Source organism: Sciurus vulgaris (assembly GCF_902686455.1).
Source record: "Sciurus vulgaris genome assembly, chromosome: 14".
Lineage (NCBI taxonomy): Eukaryota > Metazoa > Chordata > Mammalia > Rodentia > Sciuridae > Sciurus > Sciurus vulgaris.
Window position 1 is genome coordinate 92,406,122 of NC_136475.1, and position 17,121 is coordinate 92,423,242.

At 48.8% G+C, this 17,121-nt stretch overlaps 1 protein-coding gene and 1 pseudogene across 2 annotated transcripts in view; both read left to right on the forward strand.

The window, feature by feature from the left end:
• Positions 1–12,772, forward strand: part of CYS1 (cystin 1) — a 21,293-nt gene extending 8,521 nt beyond the window's left edge. Inside the window, exons 2-3 of the mRNA XM_079111584.1 lie at positions 7,662–7,714; positions 11,049–12,772. Coding sequence (XP_078967710.1) covers positions 7,662–7,714; positions 11,049–11,154 — 159 coding nt within the window. The 3' untranslated portion in view covers positions 11,155–12,772. The remainder of the gene's footprint in view (positions 1–7,661; positions 7,715–11,048) is intronic.
• LOC306644514 (biogenesis of lysosome-related organelles complex 1 subunit 6-like) lies at positions 1,002–1,773 on the forward strand (annotated as a pseudogene). The gene has a single exon. The product of its transcript is annotated as a biogenesis of lysosome-related organelles complex 1 subunit 6-like (transcript).
• Positions 12,773–17,121: the final 4,349 nt, after the last annotated feature.

A 17,121-nucleotide genomic window follows, 5' to 3' on the forward strand; every position in this document is an offset into this window, starting at 1 on the left:
CTCTAATCCCAGCCACTCGGAGTCGAAGGCCGGAGGAGGGCGAATTTGAGGACAGCCTTGGCAACTTAGAGCGACTCTGTTTCAAAATAAAATTAAAAGGGCTGGGGATGCAGCTCTCGGTAGAGCACTCTTGGGTTCAATTACCAGGACTGCAAATAATAGTAATAATAATAATAATAATGGTGAGAATTTTCAATAGAGGAAGCAGGATGTAATATGTTTTGGTTAGTAAATTTGCAGTGGTTTTTCTAAAAGCCAACTTTTAAAACTTCATTTTCATAAAACAAAACCCTACTTGTAAGATTCAAGAAGACCTTCAGAGGTCGTTATATTCATTTCCTTCTCACGGGTGCGCTGCTTGTTCAGCTGTGGTTTGGGGTTCCAAAGCCTCCCTAGGATCTTGAGGGATGACATGCATTTCCCTACCCACAAGGCACAGGCTCCCAAGCACACTGAGCTCAGCCCAGTTCCCACAGTGTGGCAGCTCCCCCCAGTCCAGATGTGTGTCTGACCAACAGGAGACAGGCAGCCAGCCAGCTGAGGGCAGGTGCCTGTGTCTGCTCTGGGCCCGGGCTGTGTCTTTCCCCATGTTTCAGCAGGCTCTGAGTTCTGGGAGGGAGCAAATGCATTTCCCATCTGAGAAAGTCAAGTTCAAGGCCATGCACCAAAATGGCAAACAGAGAGAAGTGCTGGTGAAAGTGGTATGAACACAACCAGGCTGTCATCGGGAAACAGCAGAAGCGAGAGTGTGACCCCGTCTGCAGCCAGCTCTAGGGCTGCAATTCTCATACACGATGGATTCCTCTTCTGTGGCTGCCTGGAGAGGCTGTGGCGACTTCCTGTTAGCAGTGTGCAGAGATCTTATGGTGCAGAGAAAAGGAGAGATCAGCCAGGGCCAAGTGGGGATGCATATGTGACTCCAAGTCATGGCTCTTTTACTCTTTTGCTGTCAACTGCCTGACTGCAGAAACTGCATGTTGAAATCCTTACAAAAGTCTTATTTGTATCTGATCGTCCACTCGACTGCCCCTTCCCTTTTCCCAGCGGAAGGGAGATGAGTGTCCCTGGGCCACCGCCCCCTGACCGGGTACTGACCGGGCCCCCTGACATCTTGGAGTCCGGCGAGCTGACGCGGGTTTAAGTGACACTTCTCCAGATGAAGGGTTAATAGAGGACTTGACTGTGGAAGACAAAGCAGTGGAACAACTGGCAGAAGGATTGCTTTCTCACTACTCGCCAGATCTGCAGAGATCAAAATAAGCTCTCCAGGAACTCACACAGAACCAAGCTGTGTTATTAGATACACTGGAACAAGAGATTTCAAAATTTAGAGAATGTCATTCTATGTTGGATATTAATGCTTTGTTCACTGAAGCTAAACACTATCATGCCAAATTGGTGAACATAAGGAAAGAGATGCTAATGCTTCATGAAAAGACATCAAAGTTAAAGAAAAGGGCACTTAAACTGCAGCAGAAGAGGCATAAAGAAGAGTTGGAAAGGGAGCAGCAATGAGAAAAAGAATTTGAAAGAGAAAAGCAGTTAACAGCCAAACCAGCTAAAAGGGCATGAAAAGTTGTGTTTTTGTGTGTTTTCTTCATGTATCCTAATACTCTTTGGATTTAAGATGACCTAAGTGTGGAGTGAGGTTCAGATAGTGCCTTATACTTTTGTGTTATGTTTTGAAATCTTCATCCCAGGATTGCCCTGTCTTCATATCTTACTTAAGCCATTTAAGAAGCCTTTCTTTCTTAGTAGTAGACATAATGTCACTTGTTTTTTTTTTTTTTTTTTTTTTTTTGTGGTGCTGGGGATTGAACTCAGGGCCTTAGTGCTTGTGAGGCAAGCACTCTACCAACTGAGCTGTCTTGCCAGCCCCTGTCACTTGGTTTTGATATTTATGTGTAACTTTTTCAACTTTTGTTTCACTAATTTTATGATTCACTACTTTTGACTTCCTGTCATTTGTAAACTGAAAAATGCTTTGATTATTATGAGAGTTAGACTCTTAAGTAGTTCAAAATTAGTATGAATTTTTAAGTTTCTTGATTGTAGATTTAAAAGTTACAGTTGCTTATTTTATGAGATGACCTGCCTTTCTGGCATTGAAATACTGATTTTGATAATTGCCTTTTCATTGCTTAGTTAAGAAAAATTGCCAGTTTTTAAATCACATATGCCCCTGGAAAAGAGGTAGCATAAGCTTTGTGAAGAACATAATGGGAAAGTATATACACAGGAAATAACAGCACCTCGGCATAGATTAGGTGAGCAAGATGCCAGATAGATTCTTCTAACCATATATTATTGCTTCTTATTTTTGTTGCTTATGTACCTTTGGGGTTCAAAGTAGATGACATCATTCCTAAAGTTTGACAGGGGTGATGGAGCTATCATATACTCAAATGCCCCTATGGATTTATACTTAGTCATTAGGCAGTGAGATATAGTTTCCTGTGCTTTTAAATCTCAAACTATAATGAAAAATACCAACTACCTACTTTATAGATAATGATAAGATTGGTGGAAAAATTAGTAAATAGCTTCAAAAAAGAGGCAACATGATGCCTTTAATGTTTTCTAGAATTTTTTTTTATATTATACGTAGGAACTTATGTGAGGGAAATAATATGAAGTTTCATTGTTCGAAATTGAAATTGTATTATACCTTTATTTTAGTATTATTTAACATTCAACTGGTCTCCAATCGAAGAATGTGTATCTTTTATAATCCACATTACATTTTTGGTAAGCTGGAACCACTACCTCTGATCACATATTAGGCTAATGATATAGAAAGCCATAGATTTAAGTTGGGTGCTAAGAACTGGTATTTAGAGGTTTAAGTAATTTGTTTGAAGGAGCCTTCTTTAATGAATGAATTATAGTCTCACAATTCACTTGACTTTAACTTAAGACTATAAATATATTTGAAAAGGCTAAGTGTTGCCATCCATCACTTGCAAAATTGCCTATGGAATTATTCACTAGGGCTTGGAGGACAATGTCACCTAAATTGCTGCATGTACTCTTTTATAATACGATATCTGATAAAGACTGTGCATTGTTTGTCAGAGTGGTTTTGACCAGTTGTAATGGTGGTTTAAAATGCTGGTTCCTGGTCACCACTCTCAATCTACTGAAGCAAATCTATTTGTTTGGTTTGTTTGTTTTACTTTATTTTTAAAGTTTCCCCAGTGATTCTCCTGCATCTTGAAAGATAAGAACCACAGTTGTAGTGGCTAAGGTCATGGTTTCCCGTACTAAGCTGCATATTGTTTTTGCCTGGGAACTTAAAAAATACATTTTGAGTTCTTACAGATTAGTTTTGATAAGAGCCAATGTATTTTTAGGGCACTCCTCAGATAATTATGATGCAAGGAACCACTGGTATAGACTATCTAGTGATTTATGTTTATAAGCAGTGAAAATAGTTTAAAAGCTCTCTAGTAAATTTTGGGATTAACTTATAATAAATTCTGAATTTTTTTTTTTTTTTTTTTTTTTTTGCGGTGCTGGGGATTGAACCCAGGGCCTTGTGCTTGCAAGGCAAGCACTCTACCAACTGAGCTACCTCCCCAGCCCTGAATTGTTGTTTTTAATATACAGTCAGATTTAAAACTGAACCGTAGAAGACAGGAAATAAATGCAGAATTCTGGTTAATTAATTGAATTTATGTATTAAATCATGTTTATTGAATGACTGTTAAGGCACATAAGCTTCTTTTAGAACTGTACTATTAAGTTTTGAAGACTTTTAAACATAGCAAAACAAATATATATATCAGCATCCTTTATTTGAGGTAAATGGTAAATCAAAAGTACTGTTATCTTGGTAATTAAAATCTAAAATAACTGTACTTCAATAACAAATATATCTTGCTAACTAAACATATAAACCTTATAATTAATCTTGCTGTATTTTTCACAAAATGGGATGGGTTGAAAAAAGTTACCTTTGTTTTGAACTATCAAATATGTACTGAACTGAAAGATGCAAATTCATTGTGTTTATTCTGCGATAAGTATCATGTAAATATGCAGATGCTGAATGTAATATAGATGTGTCCAGAGTGTTTGGGTGGATACAGTTAAAAGTGTACTAATTATATGCCCTCATACATTTGTCTGATTTTGAACTTGTAAACTTATAAAGTGAGGATTTTTATGCATTTAATAAAAAAAAAAATCTGTAAATTAAAAAAAAAAAAAAAAAAAGAAATCCTTACAAAATCCTGCTGAGGGGAGATGCAGTCACACAGGTGACAGCAAAAGCTGACTCCAGCTGACAGTGATGGAGGGAACAAGTTCCAAGTAGGAGGACTTCGTAAAAAATGGCCACAGGATGGTTGGCTAAAACTGCTGCATTTTTTCTGTGTTGCCCCTGAGAAAAGAGCCAAGCCCAGTGGCTGGAAGCTTTGGGGAGCATCGCGGGTATAGATGTAAGGGAGGGGCCTCACAGGGCTGGGGGCTAGCTGCTTGCTTAGAAAGGAACCTCATTTATAGCCCAGGTACTCACAGGGCCACTCGTAGGCCCGTGTTGGTATCGGCATTGCCGTCATAGCTACAGCGTGGGCACTGAGTGTGCTGTCCATCAGGTGAAGGGTGGGCAAGCGAAGTGCGAGTCATGCATAGGATGGAATCCGATTCAGTTCTGAGAAGGAAATCCCAAGCCAGGCGCAGTGGCTCACGCCTATAATCCCCGGGGCTCAGGAGGCTGAGGCAGGAGGATCGTGAGTTCAAAGCCAGCCTCAGCAAGTTAGTGAGATCCTAAGCAACTCAGTGAGACCCTTTCTCTAAATAAAATACAAAACAGGACTGGGGTTGTGACTCAGTGGTGGAGTGCCCCTGAGTTCAGTCCCCGGTATCCCCGCAAAAAAACTAAAAAGCAACTGTTTCCCACCCAGAGCAGTTGGCCGGCCTTCTACAGCCAGCCCCACCAGGTCCACCTCAGCAGGACATACCTGTTCGTGGCTTGCTCCCCTGTACTGCCACTTCCCAAGAACCACAGCAGCACTGACTTCCCAGGGAAGCCTCTCCTCCAGGCTGAGGACCAAGGTGTACGGAGTACAATCAGGTGACCTCAGCAAGGCTGCCCCTGAGGCGAGTGCTGGACTGGATACTGGTGCAGTTAGGACAGTGCTGTGCTCCTTGGCCACCCACATGGTGCTTGTTATGCTAAACTTATTCTCTGCATGCATTACTGGTGTCCTCATTAAGCAGAGAAGTAACATGAGACCCAGGGAACCCCACGACTCACTCAAAGGCACATCATTATTAAATGGCTAAACTGGGATTTGAACCCTATTCTCTGTTATACTATTTTTTCTCTGCCAAGCGCTAATGTAGACTTTAAACCCAAGATCTTAACTAATGAACAACTTGATATTCAGCTTAATTCACGGAATGCTTAGTATTTATTGTGTGCCTCTAGATCTATAAACTTCGGAGAATGGCTTTTTATTTATTTTTTTAACTGAAGAAGATTAATTAATGTTAACAGGTTAATAATAGAGAATAGCAGAGGATATAGCACTGGTCTGATGATAACAATAGAAATAGTAACAGCTTCACGGGTAGTATTTATTGAGAACTTATTAACTACTAGGCACTGTTACAATCACTTCAAAATATCTCACAACTGGGGCTGGGGTTGTGGCTCAGTGGTGCAGCACTTGCCTAGCAGGCATGAGGTACTGGGTTCAATTCTCAGCACCACATAAAAATAAATAAATAAAATAAAGGTGTCTTTAAAAAAACAGAGGCAGCAATCAGCATTATAAATAAATAAATAAAAATAGGGTTGGGGATATAGTTCAGTGGAAGAGTGCCCCTGGCTCAATAACAAAGAGGGAGTAATGGAAGGGGGGAGAGGAGGAGGAGGAGGAGGAGGAAGAGGAAGAGAAGAAGTTGCTAAGAATCACACAGCCGGTAGGGTAGAACTGAATCTTTGACACCGTCCTGCGCCACCCTCTCCTGGTCTCTCGTGGCCCGCCACTGTCTTTGGTCTGGATATCTTGCTGTGTTGGATATTTAGGACCTACTTATCTGGTGAGATCAGCCCTCCCTCGAGGGTACAGAGCTCATGTCCCCAAGGTGCCGAGGTAGTGCTGGGTGGACGGGGAAGCTGACCGAATACCTGATGAACGACTGGTGCATGGGATTCTCCGAGTCTGAGAATGGGAGGGGACTTGAAAACATGAGCAGCTGCACCCGCTCAGCATCTCTTGGCCGCACAGAGGTACGTGCTGAGGACACCCAGGAGAAGAGCTTATCTTGTTCAACTGTTCAAAGAAAAGCAAACCCTGAGGAGCTCCCCAAGTCTGCAGAGCAGGCAGGTCCCCATGACTGGCGCTCAGCGCTGTGAGTCAGCTGCCTTCAGCAGGCCACAGGGACAGCTCCGCGTCTTCCCTGACAGCCCGGCCTGGGGCTGGGGGTCCTCCCTCCCCTCATTCCTCCCCTCCTAGCCTTCCAGGGTCCTCTTGCAAATTTACAAGCCAGCATGGTGAGCAAAGTCCTCAGAGGGCACCTGGCCAGGTGGAGGGGGCGGAAGCTGGGAGGCTCCACGGACTGAACCACGAGGGCCAGGCCTGGAAGGAAGGGGAGAGGAAGGTGAAGGACAGGGCGACTGTCCCTGTGGGCCTGCCTCTGGGACAAGAGCTGAGTGCCCCCTTTTCCATAAGTGCCCTTTAGCCACCATGGCCAGCTGTCCTGGCCACTCTCTGGCAGTTGTGGAAACTTCCGACGTACGCAGCTGCTTTCCAGGGCCCTGCACAAACCCTGACATTCCCACGTCCCTTCGCTCCTGGGTTAAGTCCCTCGGGCTTGTGGGGCCCTGGTCTTCTGTGATTCATTTTTTTAATCTTTAATCTTTTTCCCAGAAAGGGTAGCCAAAGATAACCTGAGCGTTCGTATGTCTGAAAATCATGTTTAGTTTACACTAATACTTGATGAGTATTTAGAATTACAATTTTGAGTTCAACATCACTTTCACATCTTTGGAGCTATTCTAGTGTGGCCCCCATGTTGCTGCCATCTGCGCCTTGATTTCTTATTGATTGATTGATTGATTCTCGGTTTCTTGTAGGTGGCTGTCTCTACCTACTCCTCTCTTTCTGCCTTCAAGGATTTTTTTCTTTTCCTGGTGTCTAAGTTCAAGATGCTATAACAACAACACAACAACAAAATGCTGTAACAAAATACCTGAGACTGGGTAATTTATAAATTATGAACTCATTGTTCACAGTTCTTTTAAAAACACATGAATATTTCAATTGCCGAAATAGCATACACACTTGCTGCAGGTGAAACTAAACAATTCTTGAGGCTAAGAAGTAATGTGATCCCTGGAAGTGAAAGACGGGTGCCTTCTTGCTAGTGGCTGTGGGCCACCAACTTCTGGAGGAGAGAGGGGTGCGCTCATGCTAGGCAGGGAGTCTGCCCAGGCTCTGCCAGTGAGCTCTGTCACTCTCCTTTACAGTCTGGGCTTTCTCACCTGTGAAATGGACAGATGGGTCTCTGTCGCCTGCGAGTCTCTCCAGCTCTGATGTTTAAGTGGTCTGGTTGAATGTGGTGACCATTGCCTGTCACACAAAGCCAGAGCATTTGGCAGCTGGCACTGTTGTCAATCTTCTGACACCTCTTTCTTTGTCTTTCTCAAGGTGTGCCCAGAACCTCAGGCTGAAGACCACCCAGAGGGCAGCCATGCCTCTGAGTAAGTGTGGGTGCTGCGGGTAGGGGCACATCTCCTCCAGAAGCTTCCAGTTCTGTTGGCTCCAGCCATCCCAAACCCCTCTGTGCCCTGCTTTCTTCTGGTCCACAGTCTTTCCTCCTTCAAAGTTCCCCAGAGATCAAGCCTTGTGGTCTACTCTCAGGCTACCCCTTCCCCTGGAATCCCCTGCCAGCATCGTGGAGAGCTGCGGCCCTCCGTGTAGCTGATTTCGGGATGTGTTAGAAAATCAGATGCAGTAGGTAGTTATGTGATAAAGTCGACATAGTGGCTTTGCTCTCGTTTTACTTAATTGTTGAATCTACAATTTCAATTTCTCTGCATACTTAAAATTTTCCAAAACGAACTATCAAAGTAAAAAAGCCTTCAAAGTCCAGTTCAGATATCTCCTCCTCGAATGTCACTACCTCCTCTTCAAACTGGGGCATCTCCTCCTTCAACAAGCTCCAGCAGGCCCCGGTCTCTAGTACCTGTGACCCCGCCTTGTCCCCTCTGCCTGGTAGGACTCAGACCTGCTCCTGCCCCTCACAGAGCAGGCGTGAGCTAGGGCTGCGGAGATGTGCATTCAAAGGAATGTTTAAGGTGAGCCTGGGTGTGTGGCCCTCCACTGGAGTCCTGGCCATCCTCTGGGAGGTGGGCGCCCTTTCCCCAGGGAGGGACCCAGGAAGCAACAGAGCTGGGGCAGTGTGCCAGGGAACTTGCTGCCACGGAGCTGTTCCTGCTGGAGTGAGAGGAGGAGGGATGGGCGCCCTGGCCCTGGGGTCGCTGGGCTCCTGCCTGTACCTGTCCTCCGCTCATTCTGCAGGTGCCTGCAATGCAGGTGCTGGGGAGGGAGGGTTACCCTTCCCTGTTTTCCTCATGAGTACCTGGAGGCAGGATGTGCCATGGTCAGAGGGCTAGTAAACTTAAGAAAATTCTAGACCCAAGAGACCAGCACAAATGTCACTGGCCTTGCCTCACTCCGTTCAGCATCCAGGCTTCTGCAGCCCAATTAGGATAGGTTTGTTCTCCCGAGAGGCGTGTTCTCTTCTTTTGGGAAGACTCCTTTCTCCTTGGAAAGGTCTTTTTCTTTTTTTAAAAAGTGTGTGACTTCAGGAATCCCTGCTGAAGAAAAACGGATTGAATAATCATTTAAAAATGAAGTTTCTTTCTTGACTCTCTTGAAGATGGGACAATGTCCCAAGATTCTATTCAGGACCCAGCTCTTCCTAAGAGTGTGCCCCATCAAACAGGGGGAGGAAAGGGCAGATGACACCCCAGCCCCCACCTGCTCGCCAGGCTCCCAGGCCAGTAGCCGTGGTGTGGCCAGGCACATAGGGGCAGACCTGGCACAGCCTGCCTTGGCTGCTGATCCCAGTCAGGGGCCACTCTGTGAGCCTTGTGGGTCACTTCCCACCTCTCCTACTCCTTCCCTACTAGGGTCCCACTTATAAGAGTGTTGGGGTGCTCAGGGGGAAAGGTCAGAGTGAGGAGAGTCTATAACCAGGTCCCTGTGACCTTAGGCACCGCCTCTCCCCAGGGCTTCCATTTTCACATCTCTAAGTGGGGCTCGAATTCCACTGGGGCTCCCCAGACCCAGAATGGTGCTCCAGGATTCCTGAAGGAGAGCCCCAGCTTGTCCTGGAGGTGTTTGGCCATTGCAGGCCTATTCCCTTTCTTCCAACAGTCCTCAGTACAGAGGACCCCAAGAGGGGGCGGGCAGGAAGTGCCACAGCAGGTCTGTCCTCTGTACCAGGCTTTGCTGGGAACTTCGCAGGCAGTCACTCCTGTTCAGTACATCCCAGCACCTTCCTCTGTGCCAGACACAACACAACCATCTGGTCCACACAAGGGTCAGCCTTGGGCAGCAGCCACTCCCTTTTATGAAGAGGCTTCAAGGGAAGAGAAACCTCTAGTCTATGGCTGTCTAAGGCTGGCAGAGTGACTGGGATCTGCCTTCCTACTGTGTCTCCAAGGCAGAAGGAACATTTATTGAGATCTCCTGAGAACAGGCGGCACACTGTAACAGCAACAGCACAAGCTGTGTGCAGGTTCCACATGGAAGGTGCTTCATAAATCTGGTGCTGTAGCCAGCTGTGCACCTAGCATGCGTGTCAGCTGTCAGCTGTCTGTGCCCTGTGCCCTGGCACACGTGGAGCCCTGCTGGAAAGCTCAGCCTTCCTGTGAAGTCCCTGGGACTGCAGCAGGGTGATAATCAAGGGACCGCCCAGGCCTAGTTCTTGTCCTGAGTTCTGAGAGAACCAGATGGGCCCCGGAGGCTGCTCTCTGAGTGTTAGTCAGAAGCCTTGGGTGGACCTGAGAGGCCGTCTAGCCTGTTCCTCTGAGCTCAAAGGTGGGTAAACTGAGGCCAGGAAGGGGAAGCAGCTTGCCCCAGCTGTCTGACTGGCAAGTGGCAGAGCATTCTCTAGCTGGTGTGGCAGGACGGGAGGGGGCCCCTGTCCCACAACTAGCTGCAGGCAGCTCTGGCCTGTCTTACCCTGACCATGTAGGCTGCAGACCTGTGGCCCTCCTCTCTCAAAGGCAGCACCTAACTATTACAGCACCCAGCCCAGCCAAGGGTCCTCCCAGAGCACCATGGGTGGGCACAAGGCCACCCCACAGGCAACACAGCTGTGGGAAGCACTGGAGACACAGTCAGCGCCACTCAGATGTCCAAAGCCTGGGGGCCAGGGCCAGGCAGAGGCAGGGTCCGGGCCAGACGGCCATTTTCTGAGCTCAGGCTGCAGGAATGGGAGCCCTGTTCAGGTCCCATCTCAGTCACTCTGCCCGATTGCCCAAGGGAGTGGCAGGACCCTGGACAACCGTCCTGTCCTGGCAGCAGTCCCCGTGACACACGAAGGGTACAGGCTCAGGAAGCGAGTCGGCAGATGGACGTGGAGCTTCTGGATCCCCTGATGGAGGGCTGTGTGCGTGCGAGACCTCACGTGGCTGTCCACACATTATCATTTTTAAGCCTCAGAATGAATTTATGAACAAGCTCCATTTTCTAGAAATAAAAAAAGGATGGTCAGCGGTGAAATGCCTGAGCAAGGTGGCCGTGCTGGAAGTGAACTCAGGTCTTTCTGCTTCTGGTGCCCCAACTCCCTCTCCGACACTGTGGCTCTGGCTTCCTCTCAGCCTGAGGTCTGTGGTCATCTGGGGAGAGATGAAGGCAGAGAAACAGGCAAGGCTGACCACGTTGGCGTGTTGGGTAGGAAAGATCCAGGCAGAAGTTTTCAGCTTGGGCTTTAGGGTTACCCCTAGAGCCCACGTGGTCGCTAGTAGAGGCATCTTGTCTGTGAAGGTAACATCTTGTCTGTGTCTGGTCTTCTGCCTGCAGAGCCCCAAGCAGCAGCCACAAGAGGTCCGAGAGGCAGTCGGCCATCTCCTACGACTATGCGGAGGAGGAGCTGATGGCCAGCATAGAGCGGGAGTACTGCCGCTGAGGCTGGCCGTGCAGGGGCCTGACAGTGGCTCCCCAGTCACCACTGATCAGGCCTCACAGGCCCTGGGCTGCGTGAGGGATCACGTTCCCCACCAGGGCTCAGCTGGAGCTGAACTTCCTGCAGAACCTCGCTGTTCCCTGACCTTTCAAAACTAACCTTTTCAGCTTCACATTCAGACATGGCTGTCCTGCTTGCTGGCGAGTGGCATCAGCTGTGCAGACCTGGCCCTGCTGGGGCAGGTACCCAGTCACAGGCGGAGACTTGTCTGCAGAGCTCCCCCGAAGCTTGAGGACTCCTCTTGGAACATGCACCCAGGTGTGCCCTCACGCCTACCGTTGGTCTCCAGAGGAAGCCTGTCACTCAGTGCATCTGGATTTTCACGAGCAACAAACCCCATGGAATGTGGCTTAAGTGCAGATCTGACTCTGTAGGCCGAGTGGAGCCTGAGGCTCTGCACCTCTGACTGGCTCCCAGCGGCCCTCAGCCTGAGGGTGTAGGGCCTGAACTTTAGGCCTTTCTCTGGCTGTTCCCTCCTAGGTGCTAGAGGCTCCTCCAGGCTGCAGCTGCCTGCATCCCCTGCTTGGATGTGGGAGAAGAGAGCACGGGGCTGGGAGCGCAGACCCAGCCAGCACCCTGGCTCTGCACTAACCTGTCATGGATGGCAGAGCGCCTCACCTTCCTTCTCTGGGCCTCAGGCTTCCTCTCCGAGAGAGTCCTGGAGGATCTTTGACAGTCTGAGATCACACAGCTCCCCTGCCATCGCAGCCCTACCCTGCTGGTAAGTAGAACTGCTTCTGTGCTGTGAGTGGCTGCCCAGCCACCTGGACAGGGTCTAGGGATGCCTGCTGTCTAGCTCCACTTGCCAGGTAGCCTGTTCGTCCCCCACGGGGCCTTCCACTCTTTCTCCCTGGGCAGAAGGTAGACAATCACAGCCACGAGGCCAGAAGAACCTTCCACTGTTCCCAGTTGACAAATGGAAAGCTGACCTGCCCAGAACCACCTGCAATATGCCCAGGGGCTGGAATAACGGCAGCTTTTGCTGAAGCCCTAAGAGCTTTCGGCTCATCTCACGCTTCCCACCAACACCGCAGCCTCCCCAGGCAGCCTCCATTTCCTGAGAAGTGCTGCCAGTCCTCGCCTCCTGTCCTCAGAACACAACTGGAGCCAGAGCCTCTCAGGAACTGAGGAAGGGACAGCCACTTGGCACCGCCCCTGTGCTCACGGGCCAGTGGCTGTCACTGACAAGCGTTTCTGTGAACTTTCGTGAGTTGACAAGAGCGCCTTTGATCAGTTGCTCGCAGCTGGGAGACTAGGACCACAAAGTCAAAGCACAGAGCAGCGGAGCCGGTCACCAGCCTCTGGGCTGTTGGCTCAGAACCTCCCTGAAGCTGGGAGCTGTTCTGCACCTAGGTCCAAACCACTCCTCTTGATATAAAGATGAAAGTCATTACTATTTTAATAATACAAATGCTTACTTTAAAAGAAGTTAAAATTTTATTTCTTACTGTTGGATAAATCAGGCTTTGAACTTGATATAAATGTTTACAACTTTCTGTCTTTATTTTTTTAAAATAGGACACGTTCAACTGATTTCCAAGAAAAAGATGTTGCCTCTGCATTTCCCTGTGAGAAGCTCATAAAAGCCTCAAGAGGTCTAAGTGCTAAGACGCGCTGTCCTGGAGTAGTCGCAGTCTACGTCGACGTCAAAGCGAACGTGTTTTCTCAAAGCTAAGAAGTCATCACAGTTGTCCTTGGTCTCTTAACCAAGATTCCCTGAGTTCAGGACAGGCACCTCCTGCACGCAGCTTGCCAGATAAAGCAGGGCATGCCGGTTGGAGAGGGGTCCTCTCCAGGCTTCGAGGTACAGGGCCTGGTCCTGTGAGCAGCAGGGATGGATGTCACTGCAACAGGGTCCAGGGAGCTGTGTGCCAGGTGGTCACCGGGTGCCTCGCAGACTCTTTGTGGTGGTCCACAGTGTCTTCTAGCCCAAGCACCCAGCTCTAAGCTGAGTGTAGGACCTCCCACCAATACGGTGGGGACATGGCTGAAACAGGCAAAAAGAAAACACCTGAAAGTTGGCAATGACCTGTTACTGTCTGGGAAGTGGCGTCACTCCAGACGTGCCTCCCAGTTTCTGCAGTGGGAGCACTCCTGAGTGCTCGAAGGCTCAAGAAATGACTGGGGGTCTTCTTGACGGAGGTCAGAGCCTCCTCCCACCACATGCCCCCAGGCCTCTGCTCTTAGTCCCCATGGGGTCCCAGGCAGGGGCCTTCTCCACCACCTGCAGCTGGCTCAAGTCGCCTGCTCCTCCCAAGCTTTTTTTTTTTTTTTTTTTAAACCCCCATCTCCATCTCCGCTGTGCTGGAGATTAAATTCAGGGCCTTGCCCGCTCCACCCTGGGCAAGCACTCTACCCGAGCTGCACACCGGCCCTGGGATGGGCTTTCAGGACCATCTCTCCCTTGATGTCCCAGTCCACAGCCACTTCTTTCCCCGTGGCAGAGGCTCCCTAGTCAGTAGGCGAGCGCTCTGGGGAAGGGAAGGCTGTCAGAGAGCAGCCACACAGCCGTCTGCGAGGTGCGGGCCTGCGTGGTGTCTCTCCTCCTTGCTCAGCAATAGCTCGCGGTTGCCCTGGAGAGGATAAGTCCCACTTTAGGCTCTGAAGCCGAGCTGGTCCTCTAGCAAGGAAGTTCCATAATCAGACCTTCTGTGGGCGATGTCCTGGACGTCAGGGACCAATCAGACCTGAAGAGGAAGGCAGGGGGCTGTTTCCAGGTGTGAAGAAACCTTCTCATTTCCGGAGTTGGCAAGGGAGACCCGCCTTCTCTCTGGGTGTGGAACTCTGGGAAAAAAAGTTGGCACCTTAGCCAGGCAGTGGCACATGCCTGTAATCCCAGCAGCTCAGGAAGCTGAGGCAGGAGGATCTCAGAGTTCAAAGAGAGACTCAGCAACAAGCGAGGCGCTAAGCAACTTAGTGAGACCCTGTCTAAATAAAATAGAAAGAAAAAGGGCTGGGGATGTGGCTCAGTGGTCGAGTGCCCCGAAGTTCAATCCCTGGTACCAAAAAAAAAAAAAACGGGTAGCACTTTCAGTCCACGAAAGGCGGATGGTATGATATGGCCCCACAGGGGACTGGAAGAGATGGGCCCTAAACTGCTTTCAGGAACTCAGGCAGGAGTGTGTGCTTGTCTGTGGTAAGTTGACAGGGTTGTCCTGGTCTGGACCTCCATCATGGGCATGGGCCCGTAGCCTGCTCTCAGCAATGACACGGTGTGGCCGCAAGAAATAGTGACTTGGACTTCACAGCTCTGTCCCTGGGCACAGAAGTTGGAAAGCCCCAACATGGGCTAACTAAGCCTTCAGAGGCTAACCTAATTCCTCAGGAGAGACAGTAGAGGGAGGGACTGAACTCCCTACCCACCTGGCAGAAGAGCATTTAGGTGGAAATAAAAATAAAATGACCTTATTAGCACCGTAAGTTAGTAAAGCACAGTTTAGAAAAGCAGCTTGCTTTCCTCTGTACAATTCCTACAACAGATACTTGAGGGCTCGCTCCCTGCCTCTGTGCTAGCTGGACCCGGGAGGTACAAGCCAGGCCTGAAGACAGGGCCAATGCTGCAGGAGCAGAGGAAGTGGTAAGCCACAGGCCTGAAAGGGGCTACCCAGCCCAGGACAGCACCTCCTCCCAGACAGCCCTCCTCCAGGGACAAGGCTGGACTCCTACTTTTCTGAGTCCAGGCCACGGAGGCTTCTGTGGGGACTTCATCTGTCCTTGGAGAGACAGAAACCCAACAGAGGCTTTAGGCAGAGAAAATTGGATCGGCCTTTCTGAATGGTCTGTGGTCACTGAGCACAGGTGGAAGGGGGCCTGGGCAGAAGCAGGGCATCCTGGCATCTTCCAGGAGACATGATGCTGACTTAGGCCAGGTGACAACGGCAGACACGGCAAGAAGTGATCAGATGCCAGATGCTCTGAAAGAGGAGTCGAGGACTGTGACAGGGTGGATGTGAGAGTGAAGGTGACTCCTAAGTCTTGCATGCAACTCTTTCAAGGACATTGGGGTCAACTGTGAGAAAAACAAGGGTGGGAAAAGGAGGTGGGGCTTGGTCATTTGGGCTTTGAGATGCAGACTAGTCAGATGTCAAGTGACAGGTTCAGAAATCCATAGTTCAGGCAAGAGGTGCAAGGAGAGAATACTTGGGGGGTTTTACAGTTGAGATTCTGAACTGCCAACGCTGGGAAAGGTGACCTAGGGAGCCCAGCAATGTGAGGACTGAGTGTTAGGACCCCCCAGAATGGAGAGGCCAGGAGACCAGGGCCAGCAATGGAGCAGACAGAAAGGAAGAGCAGGCACCTGCAGCCTTTGGGGCCACTGTGACCCATGCCCAAAGATGCTGAGATCCCAGCCCACCAAAGCCTCCACCACAGGAGCTCCTTCCTGGTGTGCAGACACAAAGTCCCAGGAGCTCCTTCCTGGTGTGTAGACACAAAGTCCCAGCCAGAGCAGGCTCGAGAAGAGAGAGAACTGCAGCTCCCCGATGTTCTCCTTAACCCTGGGCAAGGGCTGGCGTGAGGTAGAGGAAAGGCTTCTGCACACCTCTTCCAAGTCCCCGCTCCGGCAGACACCTACCTCTGGGCCCCAGGGCCACCTAGCATGCTGGGTCCTGTCCTGCCAGGATCAGATGCACTGTCCTGGTGGCTACTGAGAAGCAACCTCCTCACACATTTCTTTCAGAAAAACTCTCCAAGGAATTAGATTAAACCCGAGAAGAAGGCGAGCTCAGGTGGGACCAGTACACAGTGAACTCAGACTCATCCTGGGCGTCTCCGGGAGTTACACCAAGGCACCGAGCAGAGTTCATGACAAAGGACACAAGACAGTTTGCAAATCAAGAAAGTTTTATATGATTCAAAGAAAAAAGTTACATTACACATTCTCGCTTAAATAAGAAGTCCAAGTTTGTTACATAAAACATAATCATGAAATAAATTTTACTGAACTACTTAAAAGGCTCAATGTCAAAACTCAAGCAGACTGCTCAGGCAATAAAGTGCACGGGGAACGGCTCTGCGCTCGGCCTCGGGTCCCGCACTAGCGCAGGGGTACCTCGCTCGAGCCCCAGCCCGCCAGGGCTCTGGCTCTCAGGAGAGGATTTTTCAGGCAGGAACTTTTTCCCAACTTATCTTTTCAGAAAGTACTTCTAAATCTAATCGGGAAGCGGAAGTTTAAATTAAAACCATTTCAACACATCTACAATCCTATTCAGAGAATGAAATTCTATGTCACAAGCAACCAGATATTCAAAGACCTTCCACTACCCACCAGATCACTAGTTGGACAAACATCACTGGCATGACATAATTAAGGTAACTGTCCAAATCTGATGCCATTTACGACATACACAGTCAAAAGTGTTTATGCTGAATTAGGAGAGTGGCAGGACTGGGGTGGTGGGGAAGACACAAACTATGTACAGTCATGGTTCTCCTGCAGCTATATTATGCCTAGGACAACAGGGACACATACCTTTGGAACTGTCCAAAAACGTGGAAATCTCCTAAAGACACATACACACATGTGGTGTCAAAAAGTAGTTGATACTAAAGGACAATTTAATGAGGATCAAGTAACATACTATGAAGGACCAAGGAAAGGCTCTATCAGACTAAAAAGACCTGAACACGTAACCCAATTTTACTTACTCCACGTCACCTTACCATCATTTTAGTAAAGGTAAGTGCCAACACCTAAAAGGCAAAGACGAATCTGCACAAAAAATATTCCCAGGCTACCAAGATAGTGCAATATTCTGTGTTCTTTCATTTCTTCTGCTGCCTGAATTTCCAACATTCATCCAAAACCAATTCCATGCAGGCAGCCAATCTCCTGTATACCTGTGCCCACATGACTAGAGAGCAGTGACCAGTCTCCTTTCTAGGGAGACTGCCAAAGGTAATTTTCTGTCT